Source organism: Hydra vulgaris, chromosome 12 (assembly GCF_038396675.1).
Source record: "Hydra vulgaris chromosome 12, alternate assembly HydraT2T_AEP".
NCBI lineage: Eukaryota > Metazoa > Cnidaria > Hydrozoa > Anthoathecata > Hydridae > Hydra > Hydra vulgaris.
The window spans coordinates 50994018-51013398 of NC_088931.1; the positions used below are offsets into that span (position 1 = coordinate 50994018).

Sequence of the window (19381 nt, forward strand, 5' to 3'; positions counted from 1 at the left end):
TCTATGTATATTAACTACTAAATTCAAATTTAGTGGTCAAATATATCATATTCTTCCATGGATTGGTGGCCAGTAGATATTAGGTTTGTTTGACCAGCCTTCCAAGAACACTAGTTGTTTCAACTAAAGACAATTATTAAATAATCAAATAATCTGTTAGTAAATGCAAAAAATAAGTGCTACTCTATGAATTGCACAAGAAACTTTATAATTGGCAAAATATCAATTACTTTTGTTTTGACAGAAAGATCTAGCTGGTTTACACAACTTTTGCACAAAAAAACTACTTTGAATCAAAGTTTTGAAAACACAGAACCTTTATTGTAAAAAACAAACAATTTCTGGTTTTTAAAACTTTGCTAAAAATACTAAAATGGACAAAATAATATAAATTTGTATATCTGATGTAAACAAAATAAGAAATATTTTTTAGACCATATCGGTAATTCCATGTGTCTTGTGTTACTCTTCACTAAATAATTCCATGAATTATATCTGTTACTCTTTATTAAATAATTGATTACTTTGTTATTACACAACTCATTTTGTTAAAAAAAGATAAAGTGGGAATAAAAGAGAAATAAAATTACCTTTTAGTTCAAATGTCTGCTTAGCTAAATAAAATTTTCGAATGTCACTTAATTTTCCACATCCAGTACGATTAGCATCAATTTTAGAAAAGGCTTTTCGAACCCAAAACTTTCTCACTTCTGACATTTCACCAATAAAAGTTCTTGAAAAGTCTAAAAAATCTACTCTGTTATCATGGTATTTGTCAATTAATGCCCAGATCTCTTCAAATTGCTAAAACATAAAACAATAACTAAAATATGTTAATTAGTTTTGACTTGGGGTAACTCCATGTTGTTATTATCTTAATTCTTGTTAACAATCTCCTCCAAAAAAATTAAAAAAGATATGCACAACAAAATCATTATTAAGTTAATGAACATTAAATGTATTAAATGTATAAGTTAATGAACATTAAATGTAGATTATACCAAATGATTTTAATTTTTCAAAATCAAATATACATAATCATATATACACAAAATTAGGCAAAAATAAATAAATAGGATTTTTATAAATCTCAAATCAAAATTTTTATAGTTTAAATGTGATATTGATTGATTTATTTTTATTCATAATTTGTGATTGATTATTTTTAGTGATAACTTGTGATGCTAAGTTATTTTATTTTTTAAAAGGTTTATTTAGTAAGAATGTTGCAATTCTCACACATCCGAATTTTAGCTTGAACAAAAATTTATAATTTCATAAAAACTCTAAAATTTTGTTCCAAAATATAAAGTCATTTGCTAAATTGTTTTAGAATTTATTATGTTGATGCTAAAATGAACAAAAAGAATGGGGCTGAATGGAATAACAGGGAATGACCCATTAACAAAATGAAAAAATAATCCATAGATACAAAACTGATACGAAAAGATTGCATACCTCATCATCTATAATAATTCTGTATTTGGATAATACTGTTTTCACTTCATCATGATTTAAAAGACCCACATGTTGCTTATCTACCAACTTAAAATGATGATATATATTAACTAGAGTTTTAGTGGCACGTGTTTTCAACTGTTTACAGATGTTTGCTTTATAAATAAAGTATAATTTGTAAATAAATACAACTTGTTAAAATAAATCAATCTGAAAAATTTAACAATAAGATTATTTTAAAAAGCAAAAAACAATGAAAAAAAAATCCTACAAGCAATTTTAGAAACTACTTTCTTCTCTTCATGAAATTTCATTATATATGCTGTCATAATTTGTTCAACTTCATCTCTTTTTTTACCATCATACAAATATTTATTTTTGCATGCTTCATCAACATCTGTTATACGAAAAACAGCAAAAGCCTTTTTTTTCATTGAGTCAGGTAATGTTACATGTTGAGATGTTTCAAACAAAAGATCATTACCAGGGCATATATCAAAAAGACAGTACGTTTCACCTTTGTAACAACCTTTTAAATGATTATAACAACCACGCTGTATAAAAGGAAGTGCATTTGATCTATATAACAAAAATATACTAAGAAAATCATATTAAGTAAACTCATTTTTATTTCTCGAAATAAAACTTATGCAAAAAAGTTTATACAATATCATATAAAGTATTATATTGTTGTAAAACCTATAAATGTTATACTGCTTATTGTAATACTTATATATGTTATATTATTGTAACAATAAACCTATTACCGAATTGATTGAAAAAAGCATATACCTATTACCAAATTGTCTAAACTCATACATTGTGAGGGACTTATCTGGTACAAAAAACACACCATTTATTTCTCTTCGAGAATTTTGACCATCTGTAGAGATTATTCTAGCACTAAAACTTAACCGGTTCAAAACATCACTATTTTCTGAATTGTGTAAAATGGACCTATTGTAAAAGTTATAATATATTTAATATAATGTTAATTAAATAAAAAATAGAAAAAAAACTGTATAAGAAAATAAACCGTGATTGATAAATATCTTGCTGTCTCTTTTGTCGCGGATCAAATTTGTTATTAAACCCAAACTTTGGGAATTCTATAGATGGTTTTTCTTCCTCAATCTTTAATCTATCAAGTTGATCATTGAATACAGCTTTGTCTACAAAGTTTAAATTACTCTGCCAGATTTTTCTTTCTTTCTCATCTTTCTGCAATTAAAATTATTTTTGAATTAATAACACATAAAAAAAAACAACTATAAAAACAAAAAAACATTTAATTCTTTCTAAAATTACCATATTGTTTCTTACAAGTTGATTTTTGCGATCATTTGACATATCATCTTTTACTTTTTTAGCAGCCTAAAATAAGAATGAAATATTTATTTCTTATTAATATATTCTTTTTTTATGTATCTTCAAGCAGTTCTTATTTGTATTAGTTTTTTATAATTATAAATGCAATATTTAAAAAATAATTCTAAATGAATAAATCTAGAAAGCTTTTTTACAACTTTTTTTTTGCAGCCTCTGTATATGTCTTTTCAACACTCTTACAATGCTTTTATTTACCATTTTAATTTTTACTAGCTTACAAGCTTTATTTATCAAATCCATTTTAATCCATAATCAAAACTTTAAGAATAAAAAAAAAATAATAATAATTTTAACTTTTAAAATAAGATTTTCACAATTTAAAAAGTTAATGCCATAAACAGAAAAGTAAAAATTTTTCTTTGTTAAATGCTTTATAGCCAACTCAATAGGCTGAGTGAATAAAAAAAAAGCAATTGCTTTTACTCAGAGTTTTCGGAGTAATTGCTCAGTTTTGTGTGATACATTCATGCAAATTTATATAATTTTAACAATTTTCCTCAAATTTTTATTTGTGTAAAGCTGAGCAATTACTACAAAAAGGCTGAGTAAAAGACAATTTTTTTGTGTGAATCTTTGAGTTTATTTAATCTTTTGTAAAAAATTTTAATATAACGTAATATATATTCGAGCATGTTATAGGTGAAATATGTGCCATATTAAAGATATTCTGCATATACAGCATCAAATACCAATTTGATATTTTATATTTCTATAACAATCAAAATAAAATTTTAAATATTTTAATTATGCTTTTTGCATAAGAACAATTGTGGGGTAGCCTATGTGAAAGGTACAGTAAAATAGCTATGGGAATGCTACTGTCCCCTTACAAAATTAAATAAATTTATTAAAATACCCTCCCAGTCTAGTTTTTGACTAGAGTAGAAGTTTATAAAGTATTCAGAGTCTAAACTTTGTATATCAAACTTTAAAAAAAAAAGTTCTTTTTTTGCACTTTATTTTCAACCATTTGTAACACCAAGCTACCCTTAAACATTAATAAATTTAAACTTTATTTTCTCCAAATTCTCACAATGATTGTTATCAAAAAATAATTAGTCTACCTAAATGATTTTTTTAGTTAAATTAAAAATGAATTCCAAATTAATGAAAAAGTCTGATTTTTTTAATTTTTATTAACTTATTATTTCTATACACATTCTTTCATATTCACATACATTCTTTCATATTCACATACATTCTTTCATATTCACATACATTCTTTCATATACACATTCTCATATACAAAGTTCAGAAGTTCTAAGAGAGTTCAGAAGCTAAAATAACTAGATAGTATATAAGATAACAAGATAATATAAAAACTTCAAAACATTAAAATATAAAAAATATAAATTCTGCACTTAAGTTGATTTTGTTTTTCTTTGATGAAAAGTAATTAAAAGAGTGTACAGATAAAGTTTAAGTTACAAAAGACAAGTTAGCTATATGAATGAAATTGAATGAGAATCTAAGCTATTAGCCATTTCTGATATTGAGTCAGGTGTTAAAAATAATTTAAACAATCTGTTTTATAAGAACACAATGCGTATTGCACAATTATTTTTTTTTTTTTCTATTATTTTACGATAAAGAAAAAATTATCCTTGATAATAATTCTTCAAAAAGAGAGGTTCAAGTTTTGTATTTCTGATCTATTGCATCATGCAAATTTTGCAACAAAAGCATTATATTGCCTGAAAATGTAATTACTATAGGAAACCATTTCAGATTTATTAGAGGGGAGTATAAAAGAGATCTGTGATATGGCTATACTAGTTAGCATTTTTTACATGCAGTGGTTCCTTTGAGTAGTATCAGCAAGTGCTGTCTTATCTCAAGTTAAAAATATTAATAAAGAATAAGAAAAACAGCAAAAAAGCTGCTTTACTAAATGTGACAGATAAAGAGATACAGAGAGGATCAGAGAAGCCCGTTAAACTAGTTAATGAACTAATTGGCAAATCAAGCAAAAAGATAAAGAGAAAAGATTTGTTCTTGCTAAACACTGTGGACTGAAGAAGTATGCAAGGGACAAAGAAAACAGATTTAGCATCAAATTGATGAAATGTCAAGTGTTAGTAATTTAACAAAAATTCAATTATTATGTTGATTATATTGTTACTTCTTTCCTCTTCCATCAGTAAGGAAATGGCTAATTCATTGTCCCCTAGATTCACGTCTAATATTTAATCTACGATTATGTCTAAATTTACTATCAAAAGTAATAATATAATCCAATATCTTATTTTCACAACTCAAATAAACTGGAGAAAATTTTTGAATGAAAAGTTTGAACCTCTCTTTTTGAAGAATTAACATCAAAGATTTAGGATGATAAAGAATTAACATCAAAGATTTAGGATGGTAAAGAAAATTTTTTTTTCTTTATCATCCTAAAGTAAAAAGATTTAGTTTTACACATTGTGCATAACATATTTTGTTCTTATAAAACAAATTGTTTAAATTATTTTTATCAACTGACACAATATCAGGAATGCCTAGTAGTTTAGTTTTCTCATTCAATTTCATTAGCGTGAAAAATTAATAAACTTATTTTTTTACAAAAGTATTATTTGTAAATATATTTTTACTATTTATTGGTTTCTGATGTCAATCAACCAATATATTTCACTAGTTGATCTCTACAGCAATCTACAAAAATACTTTATAATATTTTAAATTAAATTAAATTAAAACTTTAGATGATCACAAAATTGTTTTTTTTCAAGACATTTGCAATCACATCTCATATTGTTCTGTACTATATTTGTTTATTGAACTTTTAATGATTTTTCTTTTATTACTATTTTATGACTCCATAGGTATCTACTACATTTGAGGATATTACATTTTTTTTTTTTAAATTTTATTCTCAACTCTAACTCAATCCTAATCTCCGAAACACAGACCTTGCTAAACAAGGTTGCTATGCAAACAAGGTGACCATATAAAACTTTTATAAAAAAAAGAGGATATTAGAGGAGATTTTGCATCTAATTTAGAGTATTTTTTTTTGCATAACTACCAAATTTTGAAAAAAAATAGAGGATTTCTTCATTTACTATTATAGGTTTAATGTGAGTGTTTCCACACTTACGTAGTTTTCACATATTTCGTTAATACTTTTTTTCATGTTAAATGACATGGATTTGCTAAATCAATTCTTTACAATCCAATACCATTTTAGACGTTAACCAGTTTTGCAGACCAGGAGTGACCAGAAGTGGGTATTTTAAAATTATACTACCATCAAAAAATGATGAACTTTATTAAATGACTTTTAAAAAAAACTCCTAAGTTTAAGAATAATGAATGCATTCTTTAAGTTCTACCAACTCTACTTTCTTGCATTTCAGTTCACTAAGAATAGTCTCTTTTTCAATTGCAGCCCTTTTCAAGGCATTACATTTGGATAAGATTGTTAAGTCGTTCTTTTTTTCTGCCACAAATGCAAAGTTATTAGCATCTTTATTAAGCTCAATAATAGTTTTCTCTAAAGAGGCAACTTAAATATTTCATGAATTTCAAAACAATCTTAATCTCTTTTTCTTTCTTCTCTTTGTTCAATTTCATTTTAGATTTATGAACAAATGATTGTTGACATTTTTGACAAGAAGATTTGACATAAGTTAACAAACTCTTTGAAATTGGAAAATTGTGAGGTTCAAAGTTTTTTCATTTCATATAGTCGTAAATTAATCGCTGAAAAATAAGATTTTTGTTGTCAAGATTTTCAACAAGAAACATTTTGTTTTCAGTGAATTCTCGCTCAACAGTAGCCTGACCGTGAGATAAAACTAAAACTATTTGGAAATCAGACTAAAGAGATCTATATTTAGGATCGGAATCAATGTACTTCCAAATAAGTAAGTCTGATCAATCTTTAGATTCTTTAAATTCTCTAAATAGTTCTGTATTAGCCTTAACTAAAATTGATAAAAATTTTGAATACTCTTGTTTGGTTCACAGTTTCAGATGTCAGTTTTTTTAAACCAACAAGAATTTCAAGCATTTTTTCTAATAAAGTTGTTGAAAACTCAGCTGGTTCTAACATAACTTTAGGAGACTAACAAGAAGTACTTTGAACAAAATGATTATCAATCAACTTCCCTTTTTTTGTCAAAACTTTGATATCATGTTTTATAGCGAAACCAAGTTCAACTGACTCCAATAACACTTGATTTATTTTATCAGTAAAATTAGTTTTGAACAGCGTATATACAGAGTTTACCATTTCTAAAACATCTTTTTTCAAAAAGCGACTGCATAAATTATGAAGGACATTGTCTAGTGACTTGGTAAGAAATGGAACCATTGGATTGTCAGTTTAAAAAGTGATTAAGAACTCATTTAATAATGCTGCAATTTCCTGAAAACATCTAAGTTTCAGCGGAATAGTGGGATCTCCACAGCTTTAGCAAGACAATCGAAACAGGTGTTTTGTCCAGGCTTTCCATTTCCAGGTTGCTTCAATTTTGGTACGCTTTTCCAAAACTTTACAACTTCAATTATCTTGGGCCAAATCATTTGGACACGTTTGGCAACATTACTATTTTTAATCCATTGGTGGGCACAGAACTGAAAAGGATAATCTGAAAAAGTAGCAACTGTTAGATATTCAGAGTCAGCTTTGCAGGAATGAGACTCGTGAAATATTTTATACATAGAAAAAAGTAATTTCTTAATGTTCCAGTCAGTAGCCTTTTCTCCAATTTGGAAAGAACGATGAAGGGTATGAAGACCATATGTCCCAATATTATTTTAAGCATCAAGTAAATCTTCTTTTCTGTTTTCATTTACCAAATTTAAAAATACTAAACTTACATTAGGACCATCAGAAGAAACTTGGTGGACTTTAGTACAATCCAAAGAATTTAAACAATTATTATATTTAGAAAAAAAATCAACCGATGATGCTTTACCTAAAAACTCAGAACAACAATAAGATATTTTTACTTCATTGTCTGTGTCATCCCAAAAACAAACACGTAGATCCATTGGACTTTTTTTTAGATATTTTGTTATAAGATTCATCAAATAAGGTGGTGTAGTAAGGATTTTGTTTAATTCATTTAGCATCGCCTCTTTAATTAAAGGGGCAACACCATGACATAAAATGTAACTGCATTTTGTTTTTCCACACATGAAATTTCAACAATTTGACTGTCTGGAATCATAGAACAGAACATTTTACTTTTTGACTCGGAAAGAACGGTAGGAATATTTAGATTTTAAAACTTCTAGTGACCAAATTACCTCCGCATTTAATGTCTGATCTCTTGACATGTTATCAATCAAATTTACTTGCTTTTTGTTCATGTGGATTAGTTACTTCAGATAGCTTTTTAAAAAAATTTGTTTCACTGCTATCAGATGGCCATCTTGCCACATGTTTTTGTCTTTAGCATGCTGTTTTATATTTTCTATTCTACTGTTTGCAATGCTGAAGGACTTTGAACAAACTTTACAAAATCCATTTGTTTCATCCTTTTTATCTCTTTGCAACCAGCATTTGAATTCATCTTTAATGAGTCACAAGTTTTGATTTTTATATTTAGGCATTATTTCTTTTTTTCTAAACAAAACAAATAAATTCTTCATGGTAGATATAAAAGAAAATAACTACATTTTAACTATTTTCTACACTGAAAATTTGCTTAACTCTATAATATTTCATAAGAATAATCAAAGATTTTCAAAAATACAACCATTGTAATTAATATAAAAATCTGCTAAACAACATCAACATTATTTTAAACAATTAAAAAAATGTTTATAATTCTGAAAAAATAAAGAAGAGTTAAAGAGGAGATTTGATCACATTTTTAACTTTTCAGAGGATAATAGAGGATTTTAAAGGAACTGCAGCCGCCCTGGCAAAGAAACAGGTTGATTAAAATAATAAGATTAAAGAAACAGAAAGATAAAATAATAAGATAAAGTCACAAAATATAAGTTCATACAATAAAATAAAAAATTTAAATACTATGGAAAGGCTTGCTAATGCATCATTGCTCTGAGATAAATTTAACTCAAGATCAGGAATATCAGCATGCTTTGAAAGTGAATTTTTTGTTTGAATAGTTTGGTTAACCTTAATGAATAAAACCAAGTAAAAATTTTTTTTTACAAATGATTAAATGCAATTAAAATATTTAATTTACTACAAATTTACTATAATCTTTATACTCAAAATAAATACAAGCATATTATATACTAAAATCTTTTAAAAGAATATATACCTGCCAGCATCCATGGTGACCAACAGATTTGTCCTTCACAAAACTAAAATATTTTATTTATTTACATTTTCAACAAGAAATAGTTTAATTAAGATATGTAAACCTTTTATAGAAATATATAGAAATATTCTTTTATAGAAATTTTATAGAAATGGTTTAAAAAAAAAGATATAATGCTATCTTAACACCAAAAAAATCATTCTAAATAACATAAAAGACAAAATGCATGTAAAACATTTTTGATATAATAAATTTTAATATAAAAAAAACAAAGATAAAAAAAAAAGGCCTAGAATGGTGTCTATATTGAAGCCATGATAATCATCACATCTATATTTATTTATACATTAAACATTCATACCTATCTTTATGAACTTTGGTATATGTCTAAAAAACAATTTTTAAAAAACAAGTATTAACAACAAGCATATTATTACATATTCTGAATTAAAAACTTTCTTTTATTATTCATTATGTAATCAACAAATTATTGCAAAACAAACTAATCATTAATAATTTTAGAAAAATAAATAATACTGGTCAACAACAGCAACAAAATTTTTTTCCCCTGTAGTTTTTTTTGCTGATATAAGCAAAGCTTGTTTATAAAGCAAAGATTACAAATTGGAAGCGAATTATTCAGCCACATATAGCTTTTCTCATAAGACTGTTTGTTAATATGTATGTAATGCTGTGTTTCTTTAAGATAACTAAAAAAATTTAATTTTTTTTTTTTTAATTAATCAAAATAAAAAGAACGAATACAATTTTTGTTACATTTGTGGAAAGTTTACTACAAAAAAGCAGAGAAAGAATTTAGCCAAATTACTCATAGCTGCATATCAAATTTACTTTTGGCATCAAACTTGATGTCCAGGATAAAAGTTGACCCCTCATAAGTGCTGCACAATATGTAATTCTGGGCTAACACAATGGCTACTCTGAAAGAAAAGTTCAATGCTTTTCTATATACCCATAGTGTGGCTTAAAGCAACCAACCATGTGTCCAATTGTTATTTTTGTATGACCAACATAGAAGGGTTTACTATGAAGAAAAAATCAGCTATAATGTATCCAGACTGTCAATTAGCTTTGAAGCCAGTCTTGCACGATGCTAAGTATCCTCTACCCATTCTGCCAATATATCCAAACATCAAAAGTGAGGACAGTACAAAGGAGGCTCAGTGCAATGTTGAAGGGCAATGATGATTCTTGTTATGAAAAAGAAACTGACAAGATTTAACCACAATTTTTAACCCAGGCCAATCTTTGCAACTTTTTTAGAGACTTACAACTAACCAAAGAAAATGAAAAGGACTTGGGGTCCCACCTTCAGCGGTGGAATCTTTTGCTGCCTCGAACCAATGTGAGTCATTTCAGAACTAGACATGCAGCACTGTCCTAATTTTATGCCAAGGAAAAAAATATATGTTTCTGCAGATATTTATGGTCTATTTTGCAAGCTTGGCTTTGAGCATTTAACAGTTGATTGGAGATTCTTTAGATTCTAGTAAGAGATCTTTTAAAGCTGCCTTGATACACAATGGCAACATAAAGCCATTTATTCCATTTACACATGTTGTAGCAATATTCAAAGTAATAAATTACAGCAAATATGATTTCTGTTAATTTTTACATAGGGAAACTGATTGCTGTTACAAAAGAAAATGGAAAGTCTTGAAATTCTTTTAGCTCCCTAGATCTCAATAAGGACTGTCTAATGCCTAGTTGACATTATGCTTGTATTTTATAATTTCTTGTGTTTTTAATGTACATTTTACAACAGACTAATGATTAAATCATACTGCATTGATGTTTTATTTTTGTGAACCATGATTTTATCTCAGGGGGTTTTTACTAGTTGACCAGTGTAATTGAAAAAACATCATTATTAAATTTGTATACCTCACATGCATTATTTTTCTAATAATAAATAACTAAATGCCGAATAACAATTAACAATTTTTATTAACAAATTGTTTTTAATTGTTTTTAATAGAACTGATTATTCTAATGTGTTTAAATAAAAATAACAAAATGACATACAAAATTATGTTTTGCATGTGTTAAAACTTGCTATAAATGCTAAAATTAAGTTAAAATAAAAATACTTCAGAAAGTTAGTGAGACACAGAAAACTATATGTCTTCAAAACCATATATCAATTAGTTCTGAAATTTAGAGGACCAAATATTTCTTTAAAAAAAGATATGCATTAAGAAAAGCATTTGCAGAAAATTAAATCTGTGCACAAGGATGTGGATGATTTCTCACATCCTTACCATTGTACATTAATTATGATTTTGAAATGTCGAATTATTACTTTTATTATAGAAATTTTTCAAAAAATATTTACAAAAAAAAAAAAATTCATTTAGAATAAAACATCAAAAAGAAATTTAACCCTATCAAAAGCCAAGCTATTAAGAGCAAAGTCAAATAACAAAAGTGTTTTCATTTCTCCTGATATCACTGACACTGAAAGAATGGAAAATTATGAGTTAAGAAAAAAGAGATCAAAAAAAAAAAGAGATGCTGTTATTTTTTTTTTTTTTTTTTTTAGATTATTCACCTCCCCAAAGCCCAAGGGGGGCCACTACAGTCGAGGAGGCAACTCATTTTTTTGTGTTATTTTTATTTTATTTTATTATTTTAATTATTTTTTAGTTGTTATTCGTGGTGCAACCCTCTCTCAACTCTTTAACTCTGAAACACGAACCTTGCCGAGCAAGGCCGCTGCGCGTAGAAACAAAGTTGAGTGCGGTACTTCCAGGGATGTAGTGGGAGTCGAACTCCGAACCTCTCGCTTACAAAGCGAGCGCTCTTACACCACTACGCATCTATGGAAGTAGTATTGTCAAATTTGAAATTTAAATCATGTATTATACACAAATGCTATGTTCTTGATGACTAAAGTTGAAAAATATAAATATTTTTTTTTTTTTTTTTATTCTTCAATATGAAATAGACACACAAAACTCTCTAAAAGTAAAACATTTACAAAGTTTAATTCAAGTAAGTTTGGGAGAAAAAGATATTAAACAACTCAAGTCATTCTATTGAGATAAGGGTAAAAAAAAACTGGTTTAAAAAGAATAATGAAAAAAAATTACTATTTTAAATTTAAAAAAACTTGGGTAAAAAAATATATATATTTAAAAAGTTTGTATAAAATATTATTTTATTTATTTGTGTTGTGTGTGGTAACCGTACAAGTTCTAAAAGTCAATATTTTTCAAAAGGTATTGAAAAAAAAAAAAAAAGCGAGGAAGGCAAACTTATTTTGCACTATTTATAAATTAAAATATATGTTATAAACAAAACTCTTAAAATTTGTTATTGATTAACTTATGTTGGACATAAAACTTAGTATAAAAATGCTGAACTTTGAAATTCAGATAAAAAAAGAAATAAAAAAAAACAAGTATGGCTGTTTTTAAACTATAATTGAAACAGGCATTTTATCATTTAAGAGGTTTGTTTCAACATAAAAACCTCATTCAATATGTTCAACAAACATTCAATTTATAAAGTTCATGCAATATTAAGTTTAACTTGATGATTATTAAACTGTAAAAGCATTATTATAGAGGAAAAAACACTGGCCGCTCTAAATCTATTTCTATTTTTGAAAAAATTTAACAGAGTTGCTTGTGATAACTAATGGAAACTTTTCAAAAAAGGGACAGATCTTTTCTTGAAAAAAGGCATTTGATGCACCCAAATAATCATACTAGACATAATAATTTGATGCACCCAAATAATCATACTAGACATAGTTCAAAGCATAAAAGAAAATCATCACAAAATATTATAATCACTGTGTCAATGTATCCTTATTAACTTCTTTTACTTAATTGAAGTTTACCTTTCCTTGTAACCGCAAAACCATCAACATCATCCTTGGATATAAATACCTTATTAAATTATCTTGACTTAAGATGCATTTCAAATTTTAGATCTGCAATACATAAAGGTTTTTTCTGAAATATAAGGTCACAGTAAATAATTATATTGTGCCAATAGATGAGAAAGTAGTGCCAATGACTTTTTAGATCACTGGTAGAAATCAGAAAGTACTATTTTGATAGCAAACCTCATTAGAAAATGCAATAATACAATAATGTCATAAATCCATACCTGTTAAGTACAAAAAAATTAACTAAGGAAATTGTCAACATCATTATCACCATTTTTATAAACACTGCATAATTAAAATTGTTGATTCTTCTTTGATAAATAATTAAAGAACTTTCTTGAAAATAAAACTGTTATGGTGGCTTATTGGTCCACTTTGTATTACATCAGAACAAACATCTGAAGCAATGAAAAAAAAAAAAAAAAGTCAAAAGGTTTCTTGTGTTTAAGAAAAATGCATATTGAGAAGTATCATGCATAGTGAGAAGTAAAGAGCTATGGTTATTGAATATTTATACTTGAAGAATACAAATTCCTTTTTGTAGCAAATGTTTAGAATATTTTTTTTGGTATTTAAACTTTTAATTTGAGATTCATGCATGTTTTTGTGTGTAGTGTAAAAATGAAAGTTTTTGCATTCCAAATAAGTTTCTACCAAGCATGGAAAAAATTATAATTTTTTGGTGCTAATATTCATTTAATGATAATACTTTGTCATTTCAATAAATAATAATTAATAACCACAGCAATTAAAGCACAGGAACAAAAATACACTTGATAAATACCCCCAGCAACCCGCTGGTTGAAAAAAATTAACTTTTTTACCTTAAATAGAACTGCAATTTATAATTAGATTTTAAATTTCATCAAAATCCTTTTAAGCACTTAAAAGTTTTATATAATAAATTTTTCATTATATACTTGGTTCGCTACGCTATTATTTTATTTTATTACACATTTAAAGTATGTAGGTTATTAATTTATTTAATTCAAGTATGTTTATATAATATGTTGGATTTAAAATTTAGTTTTTTTTTCTTTGAATATACAATTATTTAGGATAAAATTTCTCTTTACGTATTAATGTTAACATGCAATGTAACAATGCTATCCTTGCTGTGTACCAATGCTCCCCATGTAAGGAGCATTGGTACAAAAAACTACATTTTAAAAATTCAAAAGTATTATACTTAATCATTAACTTTTGTAAACATAAATTATATTTAAATGTTGCCAAACACATTAGAAAAATAGCAAAAAATATTAGTTTCCAATTTTTTATGATTTTTTTTTTTTTTTAATTTCTTGTTGAAACGTACCAATGCTCCCCCCTAATACGAGTTATGTCTCATAAATCTTTCTCATCCATTTTAATAACTATATAACTAAGAAATCGAATTAAGTCAAATGACAAAGCTAGACATTCTAATTTAAAAACTTACTAAGTCATTATCATTAAGCAAAGAATCCATGACAAGTTTGGGAACACTAAAATGATAGAAATTTTTTCAATTAAATTTTTAACAGATTTTTCATGAGTATAATAATAACTATAAGTGTTAACTTGTAGTACATGTTACCTAGACAACTTATAAGTAACATGTTACCTAAACAACTTATAAGTAACATGTTACCTAGACAACTTATAAGTAATTAAAAATAAAAAAGCGTAAGTATCATATTAAAAAAAAATAGCTGGCAGAAAAATTGCCATCAAATACTTCAAGTTAATTAAAATAATCATAAAATTCTAAGTAAAAAGCATACCATCCTGGGGCAGATTTTTTTGGAGAAAGAGTTCCATGTAAGATTTTTTTAGAATCATTCTGTAAATATCAAGAATACTAATCTTTAGACTCAATTTTCCAAAAACCGGTTTTTTTTATATACACAGAGAAATATTGTTTGTTGTACCATCATATATATATATATATATATATATATATATATATATATATATATATATATATATATATATATATATATATATATATATATATATATATATATATACACACATATATATGTTTGTATGTATGTATGTATGTATGTATGTATGTATGTATGTATGTATGTATGTATGTATGTATGTATGTATGTATGTATATGTACATATATATATATATATATATATATATATATATATATATATATATATATATATATATATATATGTATATATATATATGTATATATATATATATATATATATATATATATATATATATATATATATATATATATATATATATATATATAAAATATTTAAAAGCAACAGTTTAAAATTTTGAAATACTATAAATAATTTATACTTATATTAAATTGATATTTTTCTGTCTTTCCTACTTAATTTGTAAATGGTTTAAAAGTAAAATACTTTAACATAATTATTTCAATTATCTCAAATAAAAAAAACAACTCATAAAATCAACTTTAATTATTTCTTGCTTGGTTTCCTGTGAAATGCCTCAACAATAATGATTCAAAGTCTCAATTATTGCTTGCATAACTATGTATTGATGAGGAATATAATAGAGAATTGATAAAATGCCAAATAACTTAACTAAATCTATTGACTGTTTTAAAATATTTTATTAAATTTTCTTTTTTCATTTGTTCTAGAGTTTGCATATTGAAATGATTTATTCAAGTTTTAACATCTAGATTTCTGTTTGCTTAAAAGATGAGCTGATGTACAATATTCTATATATGATAGAACAAAGGTTGTATACATCCTAATAAAATAGACCAAGACCAGAATAATTTTTAAAGCACATCTAGAATTACATTTGCTTTAGTGACACCTCCCATAACCCTGACCAGTCAACTGATAAAACATCCAGATTGTTTTCAACCATAGTGACATGAATATAAACAATAGTGGGTCAAGAACCAATCCTTGTGATACAAATTATCTTTAATCAGCTAGAACAAACACTAACTAAAACAACTTGTTCTCTTCTGCTCTTAAAAAAAAAAAGAAATCAAGCTATTACTTTTACATCCATTAAGCTTTAACTGAGGCAGTTTGTGTTTTCCATCAAAATTCCATCAAAAGCTTTTGAGAAATTAGGTATCAATCAACTGGTATTTGAAAACTCGACTCACAACCATGAGGTTCTGAATTCAAATCAACTCTAGGCCTCTGGAAGTACCATGCTTAACCTGTTTCTCTCTGCAGCTCTTTTTTTTTTAAAGTCTAGGGTCACAAAAAAGCTTTAATTTGAAAAAAATTAAAAACATTTGAAAAAAATAATTAAAAAAAAAATAAAAAAATGAGTTTTACCTAAACATCTCCTTAGGTGTTTAGGTGTAGCGGTTCTGATGCCTTAGGGAGACGAACTTAATAAAAAAAAAACTTTATATGTAAATGTAGTCAAAAGATCTATATGTGTAAATGTACTCATAAGATCTTTATACTGCTATCATAGAAAATACTTTTAGATGAGGTCAATAATGAATTTGACAGAATGTGGCATGTTTAACTAATAAATTAGGAAACAACCATTTAAGATATGCATAAACATAAAACAGAATGGAGGGGTATTTCACCCCCACCTTCCCCAAAAAGAAGGAGATTTCCAAGTTATAGTCAGTCATTTTACAAATTTAGTCAGCTAGTTGGGTATTTAACGCAATCTGCCATGTAAATTGTAGTTTATAGGATTTTTTTTTATTTAGAATCCAGTCAGTACTTTTAAGGATTCACCCCCCCCCCATCCTCATTTTATTTGTAGAATCGCCTCTGTATATATATATATATATATATATATATATATATATATATATATATATATATATATATATATATATATATATATATATATATATAAATATATATATATATATATATATATATATATATATATATATATAAATATATATATATATATATATATATATATATATATATATATATATATATATATATATATATATATATATATATATATATATATATATATATATATATATATATATATATATATATTGTACATAGCTATACTTGTTCAAAACTGTTTTGACCAAATATTGATGAGCTTTGATTTCTTGTGCGATATTCATTCATTCTATGAATTTAATTATAGTTCATTCAATTCTTCCGTCATCTAAAGATAAATTTAATGCATTAATAAAATAAGTATTAAAACTATTATTTATACTATAGTCAAATATTTTATATTTTAAAGAATGCATAAATAATTTCATGTAGTATATATTCATAAAACTCAAAAAAATCAAATTAGTTCAGTTCTTTACATTCTCGTTATATGTTTAACATTTTAAACAAATTTAAGTATGAAAAGAACTTTAAGTTATTATTTTACGTTGTAAAAACTAAAGAAAATTTCAGTAGTATATCTGGTGCAGAATAGATTTTCAAAAAGACTCCTTGATAAAAAGCTGCTCTGTTAGAAATAAGATTAAAAGACTCAATTTTTTAAAAATGAATAATTTTTCATTTTAACAGTTAATTTGACAATTAGGTTTTTTCTTTATTATGCCCTATAAAAAAAACTTTTTTTCAAAATCAGTAACACATAGAAAATCATTTTAGACCAACAAAGAAAATGGGAAAAAATAAAAATTAGTTACAAAGTTGTCATAATCTGTAAGAAACTATTCCTTCATATCTAAAACAAATCGTGTAATGAATGGGGTCTTAAAAATACTTTTAAACTAGGCAAGATTTCAGCTCCTGAGAATAATAATAGTGATATGATATAACTTATATCATGATATAATTATATTATTTAAGGGATTATCAAGGAAAATTCATCCAAGTTGAGCAAATCAAATAAAAATGTACTGAATGACTTTGAATCGAGAATAAACAAAACTCTGCAACTAGCACAACTCCATCCAACACATAATAGTGAAATTCAACTTACTAGTAGGTATGTTGTTAGAAAGCACATGAGATGGACTCTTTACTCGACATTGCCATTGGCAATCTCAATAATTTTTGCAATGTCATTGCAAAAATTATTGAGAAGTAAGCAAAACTGCACTCACTCAGAAGAAAGAAAACTAAATATGTAAGCATCAATATATTTAAAAAAAATATTATTATTGATTAAGTGGTTTTTGAGAAAACTCAATTTCGAATCGTCCGAATTTCAACCGATCATGGTGATAACTTATTATTTGTAAATACACTCGAATATAAGACCATGATTCAGAAATACATAATGCATAATATGAAATGTAATAACTTAAATTAAAAAAAAATATCAAATCCTAGTTACAAAACAAAAACAAAAAAACATCTAAAAATATTTAAAAATAAGCAAGAGTCAAGTAACGAAATTTACTTTTTTTTATGGTTTTCGGAGTTGCAAGATTTAAATTTGGCGTTCTTAACAACGGACAGATAAAATCAAAAACCTATTCCGACGTTTGAAGTTTTGTGTAAATTGATGACCGGAATATAACAAAATAAAGTGTTAGCCTTGATTTTTAAAACACTTTTTTAAGCGATTTTTTTTAACTTATTTCCTGTCCAAACCGAAACCCTTAGTTGATGTATGTACACTCCCTGTATGTTCGACCTATTTAGTCAGTCGATGTATGCTCGTTTCTTAATTTTTAAAATAATAAAAATTTTAAATAAACCTTGCATGTTGCACCTATTTTTTTTGTCGATGTATGTACACTTCCTGTATGTTCTTCCTATTTAGTCAGTCGATGTATGTATACTCCTTCCATGTTTTACCTATTTAAGTCAGTCGATGTATGCTCGTTTCTTAATTTTTAAAATAAACAACAATTTATTAACAATATAACTTTTAATTAACAACAATCATAGGCAATACGCATAAAACTAGAACTAAATTATTTAAGATGTAACATGTAAGTACACGCAAAAACATCGCTTGTAAGTACACGCAAAAACACGCAAAAACATCGCTTAAGAGGAACTGATCCGGCTTCGACGGGTTTTGGTGCTTCTATAATAATATATAATAAACAATAATCTATAATAATAATAGAAATATTAATAATATAATAATAACTGTATAGTAAAAAAAATATAATAATAATAGATAATAAATAGCGATTTTACGAAATCGAAACGCCATTTGCAACGAGCACGTAAAACTTATTTATTTAGAATATTTTAAGTCGCCGTCTTAGCCGTTTTAAGTAAAATATCGTTACGAAAATTACTATGAAAACGTCACGGAATGAAAATTTTTTGTATAGTTCTGTATGATTTCATTTGTATATAAATTAGAGGTGTACCGGATTGGAAATTTTGAGTTCCGGCCGGAAACGGATTTGCCGGAATTGTTAAAAAATTTCGGCTAGAATGGAGTGTTGCTACATCAACAATCTTATAGCCTACTGCTACAAAATGCTGCTACATCGAC

The 19381-nt window shown here is 26.0% G+C and overlaps 1 protein-coding gene across 3 annotated transcripts in view; it reads right to left on the reverse strand.

Annotated features, from left to right (window-relative positions):
* Positions 1-18397, reverse strand: part of LOC100209553 (calcyphosin-2) — a 29281-nt gene extending 10884 nt beyond the window's left edge. Inside the window, exons 1-13 of one of the 3 annotated variants that reach the window (XM_065813609.1) lie at positions 18323-18397; positions 17014-17116; positions 14775-14833; positions 14450-14495; positions 9451-9476; positions 9090-9132; positions 8834-8941; positions 2767-2832; positions 2495-2679; positions 2251-2415; positions 1730-2037; positions 1459-1613; positions 591-804 (exon numbers count right to left, since the gene is read on the reverse strand). In XM_065813609.1, the coding sequence (XP_065669681.1) occupies positions 591-804; positions 1459-1613; positions 1730-2037; positions 2251-2415; positions 2495-2679; positions 2767-2832; positions 8834-8941; positions 9090-9132; positions 9451-9476; positions 14450-14495; positions 14775-14833; positions 17014-17076 (1438 nt within the window). In that variant the 5' untranslated portion in view covers positions 17077-17116; positions 18323-18397. The remainder of the gene's footprint in view (positions 1-590; positions 805-1458; positions 1614-1729; positions 2038-2250; positions 2416-2494; positions 2680-2766; positions 2833-8833; positions 8942-9089; positions 9133-9450; positions 9477-14449; positions 14496-14774; positions 14834-17013; positions 17117-18322) is intronic. The other 2 variants (XM_065813610.1, XM_065813611.1) reach the window with 2 other exon arrangements.
* Between the last annotated feature and the right edge of the window lie 984 nt (positions 18398-19381).